Raw genomic sequence first — 20,691 nt, forward strand, 5'->3', positions numbered from 1 at the left:
CTACTTTTGTGCCTGTGCTCTGTGGTGTGGAGTGTTGTGACACTGGAATATGTGCCTTGTCTACTGATGCAAAAAGGTTCAGGCCAGTTCTTTCAACCCCAGCTTCCAGATGGCCTCCCAGTGTGAAGTTGCTGTATTTTAGTGGTAGTCACATCTTGAAAAGCATCTTGCCGTTTTCGAGACCTTTCTTCAGTGATGCTGGCATGAATTAGCGTAGCTACTGTTTAGAAATGCACGCTGCTAGTTTGGTCAAGATGCGTGATCTCATCTGGGATGACGCGGCCACGGCTGTAGTTTTTATCAGATAGAAACAGCGGAGATCTCCATCCCGGAAGATTTGGCGTTTTACTTGACCCAACGAGTAGTTTTCATATCAGGATTAATCTGTCGTGTTCATTGGGAAACTTTGGCTGGGCATTGTGCTGCCGAGGAACAAGGTTCAGTTACTGACCTACGATTTGTTCAGACAAAAAAGTTGTTCAGGGCTTTCAGGCTACGATCTGAAGCACCGACGGCGTAATACGAAAGTCCAACGGCCTTATTTTAGCATGGACTTACGTTTTCAAAGGTCATATGAAATTCCTACGTTCTAAACATGTCTCCAACAATCTGCATATCTGCAGCAAGCTTCATGTGAGTCATAAAATAATTGAACGTCACTGAAAAAAAAAATGTTTCTCGAGGATAGGAAGCCGTGACTGAACATGTAGTCCATTACTTTTCCGGAAGAATATAAGGGGATTTTTTTTTCAGATACTTGATTTTTTCTTCATTCTCAGTCGACAAATATGGGACGTTGATGTAGAACGAGCGCTCAAGGCGTCGTCTTCAACCTTCCGTAACTTTCTCTCACACGTGACAGACCCGGCGTTGTCACTCGCCTCGCTCCCCCACACCACCCACCTCCTCCTGTCTCTAACGGCGTCCCCACCGCACCCACCACTCCCGCCATACTAACCATTTCATTTTTGCGATCCCTCGGTGCCACCGCCGTCACCTCGCCGTCCCAACTTTCCTCTAAATCCGACACCTTGAACTACTCATCCCGAAAACCCCTCTCCATAATCTGGTGACGACATGTTCACTCGGGCGCCTAAAAACATAGGAAGTGTGACAATATAAATTAGTTGAGATTTCCTTATGCGACGTGTTGATGTGGTGCAGAGGGCATTCCTTAGCCAGCCTCGGCCCCTTTCCCTGTCTTCGTTTTGTTTTCTTCTTGCACTGATTGGGCTGGGGCTGAACTCTATCAAAATGAGAACGCCACGCGCCCTGCATGTCGCCAGTTGCCACCTCCGCTACACAGGTCGTCGCTCTGTGCTTCACTTTTATAGGGAGCAGTAAACTAAGGGTATGTTTGTTTAAGCTTTTGTTTTTAGGTTTTTCTGAAAAATCATGTTTTTTTTTTGTCTAAAAAATTATTTTTGAAAATAGGTTGTTGACTTCTATAATATTTTTTTGGTTTCTATAGCTTCTCAGAAAAGCATCTCTCAGCGAGCTTCTCAGTTTTAGTTCATTTTTCACAGAAATCAGAAGCCACTTCTCTAGAACCCGACTTCTTACTTTTGGCAGCAGCAGAAGAATGAAACAATCAGTGGCTAATGGTTTGTTTGTTTGGGTTTCTGCTTTTAGTCTTTTATAAAAAAAAAATTGTGCTTTTTGGCTTGTCTGAAAAAACTGATTTTGGAAATAGGCTATTAGCTTTTATAACAATTTTTTTGATTTCTCAGTACATAGCTTCTCAGAAATTATCTCTCAGTGAGCTTCTCAGTTTAGTTCATTTTTCTCGGAATCAGACTTCTAACTTCTGCAGAAATCACTTCTCCAAAACTTCGTTTGTTCTGGCTTCTAAGACCATCTCCAACCATATCTTCTTTATTTCGTTCCCTTTCTGATTCTATTCCCCGTTCCCATTCTCTTTATTTTCTCTAATCTACAACAACTTCACTTCGAGGCGAATCGCGAAGGGAAAGGAGAGAGAATCCCATCCTGAAGTGAATAACTTTAGAAATCTCTTCGTGACAGGAACCGTGAAGAGAAACCGTTGTAACGTTGAAGGGAACGAAAATCCCTTCACGACGAGAATCTATACCCTGAAGGGAAGCTCTTGGCCATGGTCTAAGACAATACCCAATGGATTCCTTTCGCGACCCAGAATCCCTTTACGAATAGATTTTTGTTCCCTTCAACGCTCAAACAGTTTCTCTTCATCATTCCTTTCACAAAGTGATTCCTAAAGTCATTACCTCTAGTGCGGTATTCTGTCTCCTTTTCCTTTACGGATCACTTCGAAAGTAAGTTATTAGATGTGAGGAGAAATAAAGAGAATAAGAAAAAAAATCATAAAAAAACAAAATGAAAGAAAAATAATTAGAGATAGTCTAACAGCAGCAGCAGGAACAGTAAACAAACAAACAAAACCTAAGTCGGTAGCAGAGTAAAGGACCGTACGAATAAGCTCGTACTATCTGATACGTCACTTTATCCTCGTCTCCTTGCGCAGTGGATCGTAAGCTGCTTGCTGCTTCATGGCCACGCGAGCGCTCACCACCGTCGCCGGCCTCCGGGCAGAGTGGTTCCCCCGCTCTCGCATCCTGCAGGTAACATGCAGCTCGTCTAAGTTTGTTGAGAGATGGACGACGGCGACGAGACCGGAGAAGTGGTGGGACGGGATGGCGAGAGAGAGACCCGCTCGATTTGTTTCACTGCGCGGCGCCGGCCGATTCCGACGCGTTTGTACGGACCCCTTTGCTGAATGGCGAACGCGAGATGCGGATTGAACAGCTTCAGGGGTGGACGGCAAATCAGATTCTGACCACGGGGTCGGTAAACGAGATACCGAGCACCCCTGGTCGCGGTAAACGACCCGCCTGGGAGTGCCCTTGCTTTCTGCTACACGCCGAGAGCCCTGGCACCCGACAGCCGGCGGCGGCGCCAGGCGTCGCGGCTTCTGCCCCGCGTCGTGTGGGCAGTGCTACTCGCGGAACCCAGGCGAGCCCGGGTGGCGCCGTGACCACGGAGCGCGAGACAGACACAGAGCACCGGCGTCGGCGCTGTATTGTCCGCGTCAGCTTGGTGGCCGCCCGGGTGTTGCGCGGGAGGAGAGGCGCTGTCAGGACGGCCGGCGCCAGGGGGTGGAAGCTTCAGCCATGGCGAGGCGGGCGGTGACGCCGTCGTCCGCCATGGCGAAGAACAGAGCCACGGCCGTCCGGGAACAAGTCGAACAGGGCAGAGGCGCGCGAGGTAGCGCCGTAGAGCACGATGAGGCCGTTGCGGACTGTGCGCTCGAGGTTTAGCCCGAGCATGATGCCTCCTTCCGAGGCATGTAAAAATAAAATGCTCGATCAAAGATGGGAGCAAGTGAAGAACTGTTAACCGAATCAGGCATGTTGCATCGAACACTTGCATACCGAACCAAATCCGGCCATTTCCTTTTCTTTTCAGAAGAAAACATCGATAAATGCATTTTAGAAGATAGAAGCGTACTACTACATCTCAACTCCAGCAGAAAAGCAAACAATCGATGCATACACTGGACCAAGAATTCTCACAGATGTGTAAACATCACCCTTTCTTCAAGAGAGTCAAATTTGGAAATGAAATAACAAGGTTTAAATAAAGATTACAAGTCTTTTTATCTAGGCACCAGCCTAGCTAATGAGCGAATCCAAAGGGACATAGCAAATGAATCGAATTGTCGGAAGTATTGAGTTCCAGCAAAATTGAATTGTCGGAATCTGAAGGGACATAGAAAGCGTACAAGAGAGTTTCAGCAGAAGGCAGCCCATAGCATGACGGTCGCTAATCATCTAAGGGTGTTTTGGTTGTCCGAATTTGTTCTAGTTTGGTTTGATATATGCGTATAATTTTATAGAAAGCATATTTAGTTGCCCGTATTCGCTGTTCCAATCTGACCTAGGGATGCAAATATACGCCTTCGGTCTAGGCCGAGAGTGAAGCTCGATTCGAGCTTCACTTTGCATCATGGTCAGGCCGACGCAAGCTCCTGCATCCGCTTATGCAGGTGACCTCTATTTGTTAGTATCATAAAATTATTTTCATATAAACAATCAATCACAATCTCAAATCCTAAGTTCTCAGATTTGATCAATCAAACAGAAACTCAGTACAAACAGATACAACAAACCAAACAATCTTCTTTTCAATAAATATCGCTCCACTTAGTTTGCTTTCGCTCAACTAGATTGTAAGATGCAGCCGTATAAACCTCTATCGTGGAACCAAACACACCCCGAACCTTCCGTCAGAGGAGGGATACACTTCATCGTTTTCACGAGGGGGGTGGGTGGAGTTATGCGTACATGGCCACTTCCGTATTCATGCCTCATGGGCCGAGGCTTATGTATGAACAGTTAGCATCCGAGTCTAGGCCCATGAAATATCCAAGCAACATGGGCCTCAAGCCCATCGAAGCAACACAAGCGCCCACGACGAAAACGCTCCCTCCGTCGCGTCGCTTTTTTTTGTTGTTGCTTTGCTTCTAGACACTTCCACAACGGTCGAGGCCGTGCCCTGGATCGACCGCATCTAATGGCTACCGCTCGCCCTGCCAACCAGCCCATCTTGCGATATGCACCCCGATAAAATGTCTTATTATTTTCACTCTTGAGCCCATTGAATATCCGCGTGTGCTCTTTCTGTTTTGGACGCATGGCAATCGTGCTTTGCTAGCCATTCCGTGACTGTGAGCTCGTGCTTTTGAAAATGTGATAACAATGCGTCAACAACACCAACTCGCTTGTAACCATTGTCACCACTTCCTTCCCACGAAACAGAAATTTATTGTCACTTGCAAAGTCAGCGCGGCCTCCAACTCAAAATAATACCTAGCAAGTAAAGAAATTTAGAAAGAGAAAGGTACATTGGTGGCTATTAAACTTTTTCTGCAGTGTCATCCAGATTTATAAACTATTATAATATATATCTGGGTCGCTAAACTTATCCAGTGTTTCACTCCAGGTCCAAATCTCGTCAGCGTGTACATGTCTGATTGATTGTCTGTATGAGAGTAATTTGACTCGACGGATACATATAATTTTAAAGAAAAGTGTGTTTATTTACTAATATGTATTGTTCCAGTCTAGTTAGGCGAATGCAGATATTAGTCCGTAACCTGACCTAACAGATATAGGTTTCTGCATCCGTTTATACGGATAGACTCACATATTAATATCAAAAAATATCTTCATACGAATAACTAATCACAATCTCAATCCTTATATTCACTCACAAGATATCAAATTCAGTCAAACAAAAGTGCAATGGTGCTTTCACTTCACACAAAATATGCATAAATTCCAGGGGCGTACAAAGAAACGTGTAGCAGCCCTGCAAAACCCTGGTGTATTTAATGCCTCATCCCTTCCCCCAAACCTCTCCTCTCTCACCCGAGGCCGCCAGTCTTATCCTCTCCGCCTCCGCCTTCCTCCGGCTCCAATCCGCTAGGTGAATCCCTCACCCCCTACCTCCTCCTATGTCAATTCGAGGCTCCCGTGCGCTCTGCTCGGTTTTCTGGGGCGGGTCGTGGCTAGCAATTCGAGCGGTGGTTTCAGGACAAGATGGGCTGCTTGCCCTTCCCGTGTTTCGCTCTAATTCGGAGGGGGGGGGGGGGGGGGCGTGCTCCGGGTGGGAGAAAGAAGGGTTCAGCTCGTCCGTGTAGATTGGTGGCGCGTGTCTCGGGATGTTTTGTGGTTGCCGCTCGCCATGTAGAGCTAATTTTACCCAAATGCTGCGGGCAGTTGGTGCTCACCAATTTCGCAGGGTTTGTATTTGAGCTGTACTGAGCTCACTAGATTTGGTACGTTAGTGTATGACGGATATTTAAAGTTCACTTGGTTGATACCTACGTGCTGCGGCGTGCGCTTGCTTTTGTTGGCATTCTGCATAAGGATATGCTGCAACTGTATATGAATTGACTGTTTGTGGAAGGGTTTGGGATTCATCTCTTTGGTTTGCTTGCCAGTGGATTTGAGAGGTTGGAACTTGCTGTCTGTTGGTGGTATGCTTTTACTCCCCCTCGCGGTTGCTGTTGTTAGGTTTGTGATATTCCTGTTCAACTAGCCAAGGCCGGAGGTACATGCTCTGTGCAATTCGGTAGTCAAAATGTCTGAAATGTCGCGTGTCTTGAGGCCGTCAAGTCGTTTGAAGTTGACAAGATTGTCGGTGTGGGTGAATAGCACCTATTGTCGCGTGTCTTCCTGGTCGTGTGTGTATGTGTGTCCTTCCCGTTTGCAATAGGGATAGGGTAGACCCGCAGATTATCAAATGGATAATCTACCGCGCAACTTGGTTTTGATTACACTTTCATATGGGTACCTCAATACATGTAGTGAGATAATAATTCATTCGGAAGATGGAAAATCAATCACTTTAATCCATTCTGTCACGCCCTTTATGTTCATACACAAAAATTATATGAGCTTAGTTATGGCAACCTCCGTTATCTAAATTAAAATATGCTTGCAAAAAGTTTGGATTATGGATTGTCTGTTTGCTTCAATTGTTTTGTCATGCTGATGTAATTCCTGCTGCATAGGCAGACATGGCTTCAACATTCGGTGCCACTTCTACGGTTGGCCTCATGGCTGCTCCAACTAGTAAGAATGTGCGCCTTCAGAGGAGGTCTAACTTCAGAGTAAAAGCAGCTAAGGAGCTGTACTTCAACAAGGATGGCTCAGCTACCAAGAAGCTCCAGGTGAACTTCACAGTTCTCGGACATTTCTATTTCATTTGTGACAATGTGCTGGTGCGCCTCTGTCACACACTAATTAATTGTTTCCATGTTTCAGATTGGAGTCAATAAGCTTGCAGACCTAGTTGGAGTTACACTGGGACCAAAGGGAAGGAATGTTGTTTTGGAGAGCAAGTATGGGTCTCCTAAGATTGTTAATGATGGTGTTACAGTTGCAAGAGAGGTGCAGTGCTATGTTATAATGTCAAAGAACTACAGCATTACACTCAGTATTTGCTTGCTAGCTGGTCACTGCCACTGAAAATTTTGTTTTGTTCTGCAAAGTAAAACAGACGCCGAGTAAATTACACACCCAAGTATATTTCTTTCCATTCTTGCGGATGAACAGAAGCATAAACTTGTTAGCTGTTTTCTGTACTATCCTGATGAATTTGTTAGTAAGATTGTCATGCAACACATGATTAGTTTTAGAATTCAAGTAGCGCTTAGGTAATAGTTGTTATACTGCAGGTTGAGCTGGAGGATCCCGTCGAAAATATTGGAGCTAAGTTGGTTAGGCAAGCTGCAGCTAAAACTAATGATCTAGCTGGAGATGGGACAACTACTTCTGTGGTCCTTGCTCAGGGGCTGATTGCTGAGGGTGTTAAGGTATGGCACTTGTTGAAACTTACTGCTACCTGTACATTTGGACGATGAATTACTCTATTTTGTACGCTAAATGCCCATTTGCTCTTGTCCAGGTTGTGGCAGCTGGTGCTAATCCTGTACAGATTACCCGTGGTATCGAGAAAACAGCAAAAGCACTAGTTGAAGAATTACGAAAGTTATCAAAGGAGGTAAAACTGATCGTTAGGTTATTATGCTGTCAAAATGTTCTAGCTCTGGCAATCTGGCCCATCAGTCTTAACAATATGTGACTAGTGCTTCAGTTGAATTAGATGGTTGGTGCATGCACTATGTGTTATCAGTTCTATTTACAAGAGCATTTCGTGCTTCAGGTTGAAGATAGCGAGCTTGCAGATGTTGCTGCGGTCAGTGCTGGGAACAACTATGAAATTGGTAACATGATAGCAGAGGCTATGAGCAAGGTTGGTCGGAAGGGTGTGGTTACCCTCGAAGAGGGAAGGAGTTCTGAAAACAATCTCTATGTTGTGGAGGGAATGCAATTTGATCGTGGTTACATCTCTCCTTACTTTGTAACTGACAGCGAGAAAATGTCCGTCGAGTACGAGAACTGCAAGGTATCTTGGAATCTGAGCTATCAATTTGTTGACTTACTGTTTCAGATTATTGATGGTAATATATTTTCATCTTCCATCATTCAGCTGCTTTTGGTGGACAAGAAAATCACCAATGCAAGGGATCTTATCAACGTCTTGGAGGAAGCCATCAGAGGTGCATACCCAATCCTGATAATTGCTGAGGATATTGAGCAGGAGGCACTTGCTACCCTTGTTGTCAACAAGCTCAGAGGATCTTTGAAGATTGCTGCTATCAAAGCCCCTGGTTTCGGAGAGCGCAAGACCCAGTACTTGGATGATATTGCCATACTTACTGGAGGTCAGCCAAACTTCCATTCTGGAACATCTTCCTGATCACTTATGCTTCTTATTTATAAATATTCTTTGTTTCCGCAGGAACTGTCATCAGAGATGAAGTTGGACTGTCACTTGACAAGGCGGACAAATCAGTCCTTGGGACGGCTGCAAAGGTCGTCCTTACCAAAGAGTCGACAACAATAGTTGGTGATGGCAGCACCCAAGAAGAAGTATCTAAGAGGGTTGCACAAATAAAAAATCTCATCGAGGTCTGACCTCTTCCTGTTCTGTATTGCTCACTTGACTCAGTATTACTGCTCACTTGAAGGTCTGAAACTGTGTTTTTATCACTCTAATTTTCAGGCAGCGGAACAAGAATATGAAAAGGAAAAGCTCAATGAGAGGATAGCAAAGCTTGCTGGTGGTGTTGCTGTCATTCAGGTATAACGAAGTAAATTGATGTCATGTAATCTGTTCAATGCTCTTTCATTGATTTAATGTTAGAAGGACAGTACATAACTGTAATCCATGGCTTGTGCTACTTGATAGGTGGGAGCCCAAACAGAAACTGAACTAAAAGAGAAGAAGTTGAGAGTTGAGGATGCCCTAAATGCAACTAAGGTATGTTTATCGATGTAAATGAGCATTTTGTTCTGTCAGATTCATATTTGCTTCTTAAGAAATGAGCGTTAGTCCATGATCTTTTGTTGCTTCCTGAAGCATTCTTCATGTTCTGATGACTGTTTCTCTCGTTACATATCTCTAAAATTGCTTCTTTCCCTTCGCAGGCTGCCGTTGAGGAAGGTATTGTTGTTGGTGGAGGGTGTACTCTTTTGAGACTGGCAGCTAAAGTAGATGCCATCAAGGACACGCTGGAGAATGATGAGCAGAAGGTGAAAATAAGTGAACCTACTTTTCTTTCATTTGTATGGTTAATCAGATGTCAGTGCACAAAAGATTGTGCACCAATGCAGTGCACTGTATATGGATTGGAAACCACCATTTTGGATGTTGCAAATTGAAATGCTGAACTGTCAACCTTCGTAGGTTGGAGCTGAGATAGTAAGGAGGGCCCTGAGCTACCCACTTAAATTGATTGCTAAAAACGCTGGTGTTAACGGCAGCGTTGTTACTGAGAAGGTACAGCTCACTCGAGTTCATATACTGCATCTCACAACATGGATCTGAATAACTTGAAATTGTTGTCGCACCAGGTTCTTGCTAACGATAACTTCAAGTTTGGTTACAACGCTGCTACCGGACAGTACGAGGACTTGATGGCTGCTGGTATCATTGACCCCACTAAGGTCTGTGGCTCTGTGGCTTTCCTATCCTTTTGCTTGAATATCATTTTGGTGTCGATCCTGCAACTTTTTGCTTGAGTACCATCACCTTACCATCGGGCTTCATCTTGCTTCCTATGCAACCACTTTATTGGTTTCATTAGTTTCTGATGTAGGGCCGATCTAAGGGAAATGGATAAGCCAGCCTAATTCATTTTCAGTAGCTCAATTCTTTAGTAGAACCTCCAAAAGATCTATAAAGAACTTCGGGAACTGCCAAAGGAAAAAGAACCAGCAATAGCTGGAAGACATGAACATAGTAGTCCTTGCACGTGGTTGACACTATGATTATTACCTCTCTTTTCTCTCTTTTCCCAACCTTCGTTCAAAACTGTGACTTGCTAAAGGCGACCATCCGTTACTGACGATGAACTGCATGCAGGTGGTGAGATGCTGCTTGGAGCACGCCGCGTCGGTGGCCAAGACCTTCCTCACGTCGGACGTGGTCGTTGTCGATATCAAGGAGCCCGAGGCTGCGCCGCTCGCGAACCCGATGGACAACTCTGGTAAATGATTCCGTCACAAGAATCAGAGCTCCATTTCATGGCGACCAACATTGTAAATGAACATCTTGCTGACGACTTGCTACTTTGCGTTATCAGGCTATGGATACTGATGAGTGATGGCCAAGCCATAGTGCTCCTGGGAACAAGGTGGCCATCATTTTTTTGGTAGGCGAGTCTTGGAAGGAGAGATCGAGGTAGTTTTGAGATGAAGTGATTTGCTGCACCACCCAAGGCGGAATAAACAGAAACTGTAGTCAAAATTTGTGATGTAACTGGAACGGCAGTCGAATTAAGCAGAAAACGCTGAAAGATTTTGCAAGTGATAGCGTTTTTTTTTCCCAGCTACTCTGTTCTTCGTTGTCCTGTCGAACTGAACTCTGCTTGGAGAAGATTGTTGTACCGAGGCCTTCTGCAATCTGCAGTAGTTTACATCAGTGCATGGAGTGTGTTTCTCGCTGCGGGCATTAAAAAAACATGCGAAAATATTCCAAGCCGTTGATTCCTCATTAAACGAGAACTAGCTAAGTGGAAACGTAAACAAATACTAAATACGGTAATATTAAGTGTAAATTTAAGTATCGTGTACATTTAGGTAGGGAGATGTAGACACGTTACTGAACGAAAATAGGAGTGATGTTCTAGTTTGTTTTTAGATGAGATGATTTGTTAATATTTTTAATTAATTAGTTTATTTTTATTAGTAAAAGGTTTTATATTCGTAGACGGTGATAAGATGAAAAGACTGAAGTAGGGGAAAATAAATAAATAATTTAATTTTTTAAAATATTATTATATAAGATGAGTAGGAGAAAAGATGAACTATAGACAAACTCGTGTTTTTTTATTATTTATAAGTGCGGTCTCATATACACGTTTTTATTGAAGGGCAGGAACATGTGCGAAACGAGGGCTCAAGCCCCCATCGGACAGGCTGAGTGCTCACACTGCGCTATGCGCACCTCCACAAACCAACTCGTGTTTGAGAGAAATCTTCGAAAAAAAAGAAGAGGGGCTTCTTGATGATTACGAGTCTGTTTAGTTTAAGGGATGTGGTGAAATAGGATAGGGCGATCTCTATTTTTTGGTGTTTGGTTCAAGAGCAATAGGGATGGAATGCTCATTTCTAAAGAATATTCTCTCAACATGTTGGATAAAGATATCTCTTAAAATCGGTGGAACGAAGCCATACACCTTTGCTAATCATACATATTAGTAAAATGATTAATGATATTAGTATACTTGTATTACTAATTAGTATATATTACTATAAGATTAGAATTTGTAAGAGCTAATGTACTAATTATTGCTAATTAATGAGCTAATTAGAGTATGATTATGGTTAATTAGTATATTTTATTGTTAATTAGTAATACCTATGACAAAAATGTATGTTGATTAGTGTATTATTAATAATTATTATTTAAAATTAAAAAATATAATTAGTTGATGATTCTTATCTCCATCCTTCCTCCTCTATCCAACTAAAAAAAATATTCATCTCATTCAACCAACTTTAAAAAAAAAAAGAGAATCATCTTATCCTAAAAACAGAGACAGCACTATCATACGTTGCTTCCCCGGTGAGATTGGGGGGCCCACCTGTCAGTGAAATTCTACGAAGAACTCGTCGTCGTCCTCCTCCCACTCTTCCGTCCCGTCTCGTATTTAAACCGCTTCATCCAGCCCACCTCCATTTCTCCTCCCCCACGCCTAAAACCCTAGTTCGTCCTCGCCCTGCCTTCATCGCCCACAGGTATGATCCCCTCTCTCTCGCGTGAAATCTTCGTCCAGTTGATCTGGTGGGAGGGGTCGCCGTAGTTGCGATTCGATCCCAAATATCCTTATACTCAGCTCGTGGGCGATTGATCGGTTGGTTTTTGCCTTTTGCCTATTTGTTCCGCTAAACTCAATTGACGGATGAAATTTTTGGGTAGGTGATACGTAGTAGCATCGTTTGATCGGGGGATAGGTTGTTGGGTTTAGCGGTGGTCAGCGGATGCTTATCCTGCTGTGGCTCCGCCGGATTCGGGGATGTCTCCATTGTTAGGATCAGATTGCGTATTATTGTACTCTCTTCGGCATTGTCCACTTGATTGAGTTAGGAATCTCGCACTGGTGGTTTAAGCCTTGAATTCGTTGGGATGTCTGGTCCTGATGTCGACTGGTTGGCCGGCCCCTAAGTAATTTGAGGGCTGGTCTCTAGTTCCGGGCATGCGTTCGAGTGGGTGTCTTTTCAACTGCCTGGCTCGCGTGTGGATCCAGATACCCATTCGAGTCTTATTAAGGTTTTATGCTTAATTTGAGGGGAAATTTGGTCTTCTAATTGTTTGGGCGTTCATGACGTTTATTGAGTCTTAACTCTGAGATGTGGGCTTTGTTGCTGTTAAGATTTTTGGTGGTGGTATATGTTGTGTGAGTCTGGTCTCTGTTATTGGCCACTAGTGTGCTTGTGAACATTATTTGATTATGGATCACTCACTTATAAATGACTGTCTACTATCTCTGGCCTTTTACTAAAGATCCTTGCATTTCTTGTTTCACTTCTGTCAGTCTGTTCTCCCTGGGAGCACTGGGTTGTTAAGTATGACCACTGAGATATGTGCTTCATATGTTCTGAGTCTCATATCCTTTCTGCAGCTGTTAATGTATGCCAGCCAAACACGGCTGCCTAACTTTCCTTCTGGAACAACTCTGCTCTGCTGAATCTGCACTGGTTTTAACTGATATTACCTGCAACAGTCCGACAATTATGGCTTCAACCTTTGGCCTGGCCATTATGCGGTCTTGCTGAGTCAGTGCTGCTAAGGAATTGCATCTCAACAAGGATGCCTTGGCTATCAAGAAGCTGCAAGTGAGTTAGCCACCTGATCTTTCTCATAATGACATACTACATTCATCAGAGCAAGTTTAGCATTTTGGTTTATTATGCTGATTGGTCTGTTTGCTTTTATGTTAGACTGGTGTCGACAAGCTTGCAGGCGCCCTGTTGGAGTCACTCTTGAACCAAAAAGGTGCAATGCTGTACTTGAGAGCAAGTACAGATCACCTGAATTAATGATGGCGTTATGGTGGTTAAAGAGTATCTTGCTGAAAACCATGTTTCTCTCAGTAGTACCCTCTTCTTCCTCTCAAACAAAAAAAGCGTTGTACACTCTTCTCATGGGAAGTGCTGAAAATAGGGTGGCATGCTATTTACATGCAATTCCTTTGGAGATTGCTATGTTATACTTCATACTAGAAGCTGCAGCATCAGTAGGTTGTTCTGTAGCAGAGATGACTATCCTTGGTGAGACAGTATATATGCAGTCATCCTCATGTTTTCGTACATCTTATTGAATTGTCCATCTAAGACTGAAATTGCGTTGGTCACTTTTGTTGTTTTCTCCGTTTCATTCTCCATATTTTTTCTGCTTCTACAGCATCTCCTAACATATTTCAGATTGAGTCTAGGCCTATTTTAAACAGTAAAGCTGTATTTCATGGTCTCTTACTACTTAAATGTTGATTTGAGTTTAACCTCTTTGAGTTCACAGCAACATAAGGTCTTATTTTGGAAGCTAAATGTGAACCCAATTGAAGGCTTAAATGGATATTTTCCATTGGAACAGGCAAGCAGCTGCTAAGACCAACGTTTTGTCTGGGGATGGGACGGCCACATCTTTCGTCCTTGCTCAAGGGGTGATTTCTCAGGGTTTCAAGGTACGAAAAACATTTAACAGCTCCCAGTTTATAAAACAAAAACAAAAATTTCCTTTTTGCAGGTGGTTCAGTGCTTGCTGCTGGAGCCAATCCAGTACAGACAACTTAATGGTATTGAAAAAATAGTGTAATATCTAGTCAGTGAACTGAAAAATGACAAAGGAGGCATATTCTGGCCGAGATCTTGTATTCTTGTTGTGTCCAGTATATACATTCTGCTAATTTAAGGAATGTTTGGCATGCCTATCATTTGGCTCCTGTTTTCGGAGGGTGCAAGAATCAATATCTGGATGATATCACCATTCTAACTGGATATAATCTTCAAGTTATATATAATGCGAAGAGTGCACTGGTGATAATTTGCTAACCATTAAGTTCATTACTTGTACAGCCACTGTCATCAAGAAGAAGTCAGGTTATCTCTGGAAAAAGAGAACAAACAGCTCGCAAGTCGCAATGGTTGTACTTACGAAAGATACAACAACAATAGTTGGTTATGGTAGCACACAGGAAGAAGTGAATAGAAGGGATGCACAAATCACAAGCATGTTGTGGTCTAATAATAGGTTAGAGCAGATGGAAACTGAGCTCAAAGAAAATAAACTGAGGGTTGAAGATCCTCTGAATGCAACAAAGGTTAATACTCTTTTGCATCTTTCAACCGCCATACTTAATGTGTTTCCAGTAACAATTCATGAACTTCTGGACCTGATGTTCTGTAGCAACGTATTAAACTATTTACTCGTTTTTTTATTTCAGTTGTTAATCCAGTTTGTTATTTGCTTTATGGTTAGGCGGCTGTTGAGGAAGGGATTGTTATTTGTGGTGGCTGTACTCTTTTGAGGCTGGCATCTAAAGCTGATCCCATCATAGAATCTCTTGATAATGATGAGCAGAAAGTAGGAGAACGGATTCATCATGTTTATGCTCGTCAAAGCTATTTTACCAGTTCATATTTATCTTTAGGTGGAAATTATGTTTGTAGCCATCAATGGTGACATATTGCAAAAATTTTGTTGGTCAACTAAGAACTAACAAATCATATTGTCCCCTTGTAGGTTGGGACTGAAATTGTAAGGAAAGCCCTGAACTGTCCGCTTAAATCGATTGCCAAAAAAATGCTATTAATTTGTCGTTCAGAAGGTCTGAATACAGTTGCGTTATTAAGTATGGTTCAATGGTTTTGCAACCTGTGCATATAAAATTTGAAAAATATCTGGCTATCAGGGTTCTTGCCAGTGACAACTTGAGGTATGGATATAATGCTGGAAAGTACGAGGACTTGATTGCTTATGGAATTATTGACCCCCACTAAGGTTTCCTCACTTCTGACGTTCTGGTAGTTCACGCCGAGGAGCCTGAACGCGCGCCAGCAACCCAATGGCCAACTCTGGTACATAGAGCAACCTGATCGCTTGATCCCCTGGCTGGAAGCCTTTTGACTGTCCATCTTTGCTAATTTAGTCTTCCTCACGTTCAGGTCATGGATTATTACTGAGCAGAAGTGTTCTGGTTTTCTTTTCAACTATGGGCAATGAGGGACGAGGGCAAATTCTACTCCCACTCAGGTAGGCATGTCGCTTCTGGTGGCAATACGTATGTTTCATGAATGTACACACGCTTAAACTTATTTTCAGTAGTATATAATGCACGTTTATTCTTAGTCAAATATGCTTCACATTGTTCATCTAGTGGCCAAGAACTTAGCCAAAATTGCGTAGTACGGAAACAAGATTGAGCAAAGGTCTCGTTGGATTCTTGCAGTTCATTTGATTATTTAGGACCCAGAAATTTAGTAGTAGTATGGCATTGGATGCCCCTGTCTCTGCGTGACAGGTGGTTCCTGCAGGGGCTGCAAATTTTGCCAGTGCCAGCAGTTTGGCGGTACGTGGTATGTACCGTAGCAGCATGGCAAATCCAGTAGGGGCCCCCTGTCTGGCCTCTCAGCCTTGACCTTTTACTAGAGCCCGGGGCAAATTCCAAACCCTTCACAGAGCTCTCTCGAGCAGTTGAGCTTAGTCATAGACACAAAGAAAATCCCGTTTGCTCCAAGCCCTTGAGATAGTGAGATGACAGCATACGGTGGCCGTTTGTGTTCTCCATCTGTGCTAAATCGTACTACCTACCTCATTACTAGAAGTGTACAAGTATAGCCCATGAGTGTGAGTGACTCTGTCTAGACTAGTTTAACCTGTATAATGCATTGTTAAGTGCAACGCCTAGTGGCTACGACGACCACTAACTAGTTGGGCCCTTACGGCACAGTTGAGAAACTTGAAAGCATCCGCGCATCTTATCATAGGAGGGGGAGGGGAGAGCCCAACGGCCAGCCATTAATATTCCCTCCCTCCTCGATGCCCTGCATGGAAAGCTGTGTACTCTCTCTCTCTGCCTCACTGGCAGTGCTCTGGCGCCTACCTGCACCGGACACCAGGCCCCGTGTGCGTTGTGGTGTCCGTGTGTGAGTTACACCGGTGGTGCAGCTGATCCTCTCGACCCGGCCCTCTGTTTCCAGAGCCAGCCTCTCGTAAAATATTTGCATGTCTGACTGGTAGTACCATGCTGGAGGACGCTGCTCATATGATAATGCTGCGGCCCTTCGCTTAAGAAGATGCCCGTATTAGGCAACCTACGCGACCGGGACTAAAGAAACAAAAGTTAAGGAGCCAAAGCAAGAGGGAGGAAAAGTGTAAAGGTTGGGGGATATCTCTTGTGGATTAGCAAATGTATTCATATTCTTTTGGTCTTTTCTCTTTACCTTTCCCCTTTGATCCTTTGCCCGCTTTTCGTTTTTCAGCAACATTTTCCCTTGCTTAATTAGTAAATAGAGAAATTTAATTTCTATAGCACGAAGATAGGGGCTGGAATGAATGAATGTGACAGCCATTCAAAGTTGATAGACGTCCTTTCATGTCAGTAGTACAGTCAATCATCTCCCGGCCGGTTCCTCCTTTTTCCTGTTAAGGAGGACTCGTAGTGCGTCCATCCATTCGTCTACCTGCAGTGCAGATGATCCCCGAACCAATGTGGGAGTGCAATCTTTATGACATTACCTTTCTTAACAGCAAATGCCGTCACAAAAAGCAATGCCATTTTCACATTTAGCGCCTCCCTTCCCTCCCAATACTTGACACTTGGGAAATCGAAATCTTAAAATGTTATCTCCGTAAGTAGAAATATTTCTTTTGAGCTTGGTCTTTAATTTAGATTTTAATTAAGATTTTCTCATAAAATATATTATTTATAACTACAAAACATGCAATGTGAAATTATTTTAAATTACGAACCTAGTTATATAATTTTTATACATTAGATATTCTTATAATTTGATTAAATATTAGTTAAAGTATACAAATTTTGATTTTTCTAAAAACAAATACGTCTATTATTTATGAATGAAGGGAGTATAACATACTCAATCATGGGTACCTTGGAAGGATAGGAAGCCCGAAGCCATACAACTACTACGAGCCTGTTTAGTTCACGTCTAAGTTTGTCACATTCAAGATTAATTAAGTTATAGATTTTTAGATGACTGTTTGGTTAATTGTCATAATTGTGGCAAGTTATACTTTCCTAGTCCCTAGCCCACACGACATACATTTAGTTTTTTTACTTGGCCATACTTGTGGTTAAAAATTTATTAGTCACACTTCTTGTGGCAGCCACATTTGTCTAACTTCAAGCCTGTTTGGTTCATTAACATAGATTATCATATTTTTGGTAAAGTTTGGCAATAAAAATAGTCTATGACAGATGAGCTCAAAGGTTGAAAAACTATAACACACCAAAATTGTGGCAGCAAATCAAATAGTTGCTAGAAAAAGTCTGGTAAAGTGTGACAGCAAACCAAACAGATTCTTAGACGTGACAAACTTAGACGCGAACCAAACATGACTGGAATGTTGCAATGCTCCAACTTTAGCACTAAACAGCTCCAATTCACAGCTATTGCACCTGACACATCATTGCTAGTGCACTCTACAAAGTGCTTGGCCGTATATCTCAGTACAAATCAAAGTATAGTAACAATCTGGCTATTGTAAGGATATACAAGATGCTAAGAAAAATCCCTCGGCCATCTTTTGTGCAGAGACACCCTGGGCATTGTACGTTTGAACTGCTTGCGCCGATACAACGTCTCTTGCCAGCTGTGGCCGTTGGAAAGGGACAAATAAGACCGGACCATTCATTCCCTCTTTGTAGTCGTATCTCCTTCCAGTATTGTCCGCTCTACTGGTGTCTCTACGGAATTACACGTATCCTCGGGGCGTAGTCCAACTCATGCATCGGTGCAAAAAACCAACCGCTGAGATCCGGTGCATCAGCGAGGAGATATTGGTGATTTTAGAATGTTTCACAGGTAGCTCGATTGGTAGGAGGCATGCGTACACCCTCATTATATAGGTTCGAGAGTTCTTGGATTTGAATTTGGGTGTCTGTTTTCTTCTTAGTACATCAATCTCTAGTTCGGTACTAGGTAGTTCGCGTGTTTTCTTCTCCACACAAATTGCTGGTTCGGTTGGTTCCTGCGGGACACTGATACATGCCGCATGAGCTAGCAGTCATCATTGCAACCAACATGTAAAATGCAATGCTCGTCCAACCGAAAATGTCGAGCTTGGAAGTGACCCTGAACTGCACACGCACAAGAGAAGTCCTGCAGAGAAAGTTCTGCGATATTCTCTTCTCTAGCGAGCAAACCTAAGCACAGGAAGAAGACTCCCACATGGACATTACCTGCTCGCTAGCTGCCAGGTAGTAGTAACCTGTCTGAACCAATTAGCTACAAGGAAATTTTTTTTAATATGGCTACTGGGTACGAGTGTTCACTCATGCATGCAGAGGACAGCTGCAGCGAGGATTGTTGCGATGCAGGAAGGTGAGTTGTTTTTACATTTGGTTTCTTTAAACAAAACAAACAATCAATATGGTGCTTTGGGGTCCTGGGGAACAGCAAAAACAGCTGTATTTGTTGCATATGATTAGCAATGCAAAAGTGAGAGAGAGAGAGAGAGAGAGAGAGGCCTTCTGTGCAAATAATGATAGTTCCGGGCGCCAAAGGTGAGACGAGAGAGGTTTTCCAATCCAGCTTCCAAGTCAAAAGGGTCGCCCGGGAAAGAAAGCGAGCTAGGGCTGGCTGGCAGGGCTGCAGCGGCATGCCCGCATCATTGCGCAATCGAACCCCCTCCTCTTTTCTGCTCTTGTTGGAATCCAAGACGGTTTCTCTGTAAAGGGGAGAGGAGAGGAGCACACCAAAGTTCTTGGACCCCCTCAGCAACAATAAGCATGCAGAAACAGAGCTTATAATTCTCCTAACAGTCACTGATTGGTTGTTTTTGCTATGAACATCATTTTACAGTTGTCTGTTTCCATTGAGCAGTTGACTTTGTGAGTTGCTTGCACCATTCTATTGATTCGCATATGTACAGCAGTATTGCACTTGTATATAGCACCGGTGTGCTGCCTGTTGGTTGAGCTACTAGTGTATACAAGTATGCCGGTTTGCTTAAGCTACCAACTTTGTTTAAACTACTACTGGTTTATTTGCCTATTGGTTGAGCTGGCTTGGGGTCCTTCAGGAATCATGAGGTAAGAGTGGCTTACTGCGGGACAAAAAGAGGTAGTAAGTGGAATTAACACAAATGTAAGTGAGACATGCTTTTCCCCAGCTAAGTTGATCCTCTTGCACTGTGTGAAAAATGAAAACTGAGCTGACGAGTTGTATTTTGGGGTAGGGTGGTCCTTTGTCTCTACAGTGTACAGGGATAGTGGCTTCTTGCTTCAACCGGGCAGCAAAATAAAACTCCAAGAGCTTAGCTTGAGCTACCATGTGAGCAGGCTTCTTGCAGCTGCCTGTACACACATGGTAGGACCTGAACTGGGGCAAGGTTAAATTCAGACTCGATTCACTTTATGGTTCACTGTTGCCAGTTCCGTAGAGTTGTTCACATGGAAATCCATATGGCACCGTGGTACATGAGTGCTTGTTAACATCTTGTAATTTTGGATCAATGTCACACGAATCGTAACCTGATCTCCACTAGTGTTGTAACGTGCATATTATAACGGTTGCATGTTGTTCACGCTAACGGCTCTTGGGTGACCATGGCCTGTGTCACATCTTGATGATCGCACTTCAACGTATCGCTCGCTGTCCATCGCGGAGCAGTTGGATGTAGGCTCAAACATATCATGTTCAGAACGCCCATTATTGATTAAACGTTGCTATTACGAAAGTCATAGTTGTTAGTATTGTTATTATCGGTCTGTCGTGACAATGAAATGGATGTGGCGAGGGCCATGAGTGCACGTCTTTGAGAGAGAGTAGCAGACAAAACATGGCCCCAGGAAGGAAAATGGAACGTGGAAATAAAAGGGTGAAGAGTACAGGAGAGATAACAAAAGTAAATCCCATTGGTAGCGCTGATCTGTTGTTGTAAAAACCAACCAGGAACAAGATTTCCGATTCTCAACGCAGTGACCACTTGTGGGTCTCCTAGAGCGAAGCGCAAGTAAAAAGAAGCTAGGCATCCGAAGCCGCATGTTCCTCTTCACAAGGAACTGCTATGGGTCCCCCCGCACTCGACGGCTTAGGGAAGCAGGCACTCTCCTCGTGGTAACAGCACTTTCTATTTATTTCTCGGAAGAAAAATAGCTTAGTGCTGCCAGAAAATTATTCCTTGCATCGCTACTAAAATAAAAATATTATAGTTTTAGCAAATTGTAGCTATGCAAATCCTTTAGTTTTTATCAGTTGTAATGGCTTACGAAAGGAAACAAATGACAACCCATTTTATGCCAACGAATCATATAACCTTGTTCCATAACTACAAAACTAACCAACTCCTATCTTGACCCTATGCACTTTTCATAAAATGCCAACTATCCGT

General features: G+C 43.3%; 1 protein-coding gene and 1 long non-coding RNA gene across 11 annotated transcripts; both read left to right on the forward strand.

The window, feature by feature from the left end:
• The first annotated feature begins 5,347 nt into the window (after positions 1-5,347).
• On the forward strand, positions 5,348-10,440 carry LOC133930985 (ruBisCO large subunit-binding protein subunit beta, chloroplastic). Of its 3 annotated transcripts, none has more exons than XM_062377785.1 (15): positions 5,348-5,466; positions 6,557-6,715; positions 6,810-6,935; positions 7,223-7,360; positions 7,453-7,548; positions 7,711-7,953; positions 8,038-8,272; positions 8,350-8,519; positions 8,614-8,691; positions 8,800-8,871; positions 9,039-9,143; positions 9,298-9,390; positions 9,465-9,557; positions 9,976-10,099; positions 10,196-10,440. In XM_062377785.1, the coding sequence occupies exons 2-15, from the start codon at positions 6,563-6,565 to the stop codon at positions 10,207-10,209; spliced, it is 1,740 nt and encodes a 579-aa protein (XP_062233769.1). In that variant the 5' UTR covers positions 5,348-5,466; positions 6,557-6,562; the 3' UTR covers positions 10,210-10,440. The 3 variants fall into 3 exon arrangements, with proteins under 3 accessions (XP_062233769.1, XP_062233768.1, XP_062233770.1); XM_062377784.1 differs by having other exon boundaries at positions 5,356-5,466; positions 6,561-6,715; XM_062377786.1 differs by lacking the exon at positions 5,348-5,466 and having other exon boundaries at positions 6,543-6,715.
• Positions 10,441-11,670: 1,230 nt separating this feature from the next.
• Positions 11,671-19,936, forward strand: LOC133930987 (uncharacterized). Of its 8 annotated transcripts, none has more exons than XR_009911829.1 (9): positions 11,671-11,852; positions 12,737-12,950; positions 13,056-13,110; positions 13,708-13,798; positions 14,190-14,434; positions 14,593-14,941; positions 15,026-15,191; positions 15,279-19,445; positions 19,537-19,936. It is a non-coding gene; the product is annotated as an uncharacterized LOC133930987 (long non-coding RNA). The 8 variants fall into 8 exon arrangements; XR_009911831.1 differs by having other exon boundaries at positions 19,558-19,936; XR_009911830.1 differs by having other exon boundaries at positions 15,279-15,366; positions 17,892-19,936.
• Positions 19,937-20,691: the final 755 nt, after the last annotated feature.

The sequence above is a fragment of the Phragmites australis genome, chromosome 10 (assembly GCF_958298935.1).
Source record: "Phragmites australis chromosome 10, lpPhrAust1.1, whole genome shotgun sequence".
NCBI lineage: Eukaryota > Viridiplantae > Streptophyta > Magnoliopsida > Poales > Poaceae > Phragmites > Phragmites australis.

Coding starts and splice junctions, on each gene's coding strand:
- LOC133930985 (XM_062377785.1), top strand. CDS start 6,563: ATGGCTTCAACATTCGGTGCCACTTCTACGGTTGGCCTCATGGCTGCT. Junction 8,520..8,613: donor AAATAAAAAATCTCATCGAG/GTCTGACCTCTT, acceptor TCTAATTTTCAG/GCAGCGGAACAAGAATATGA. Junction 9,144..9,297: donor TGGAGAATGATGAGCAGAAG/GTGAAAATAAGT, acceptor CAACCTTCGTAG/GTTGGAGCTGAGATAGTAAG.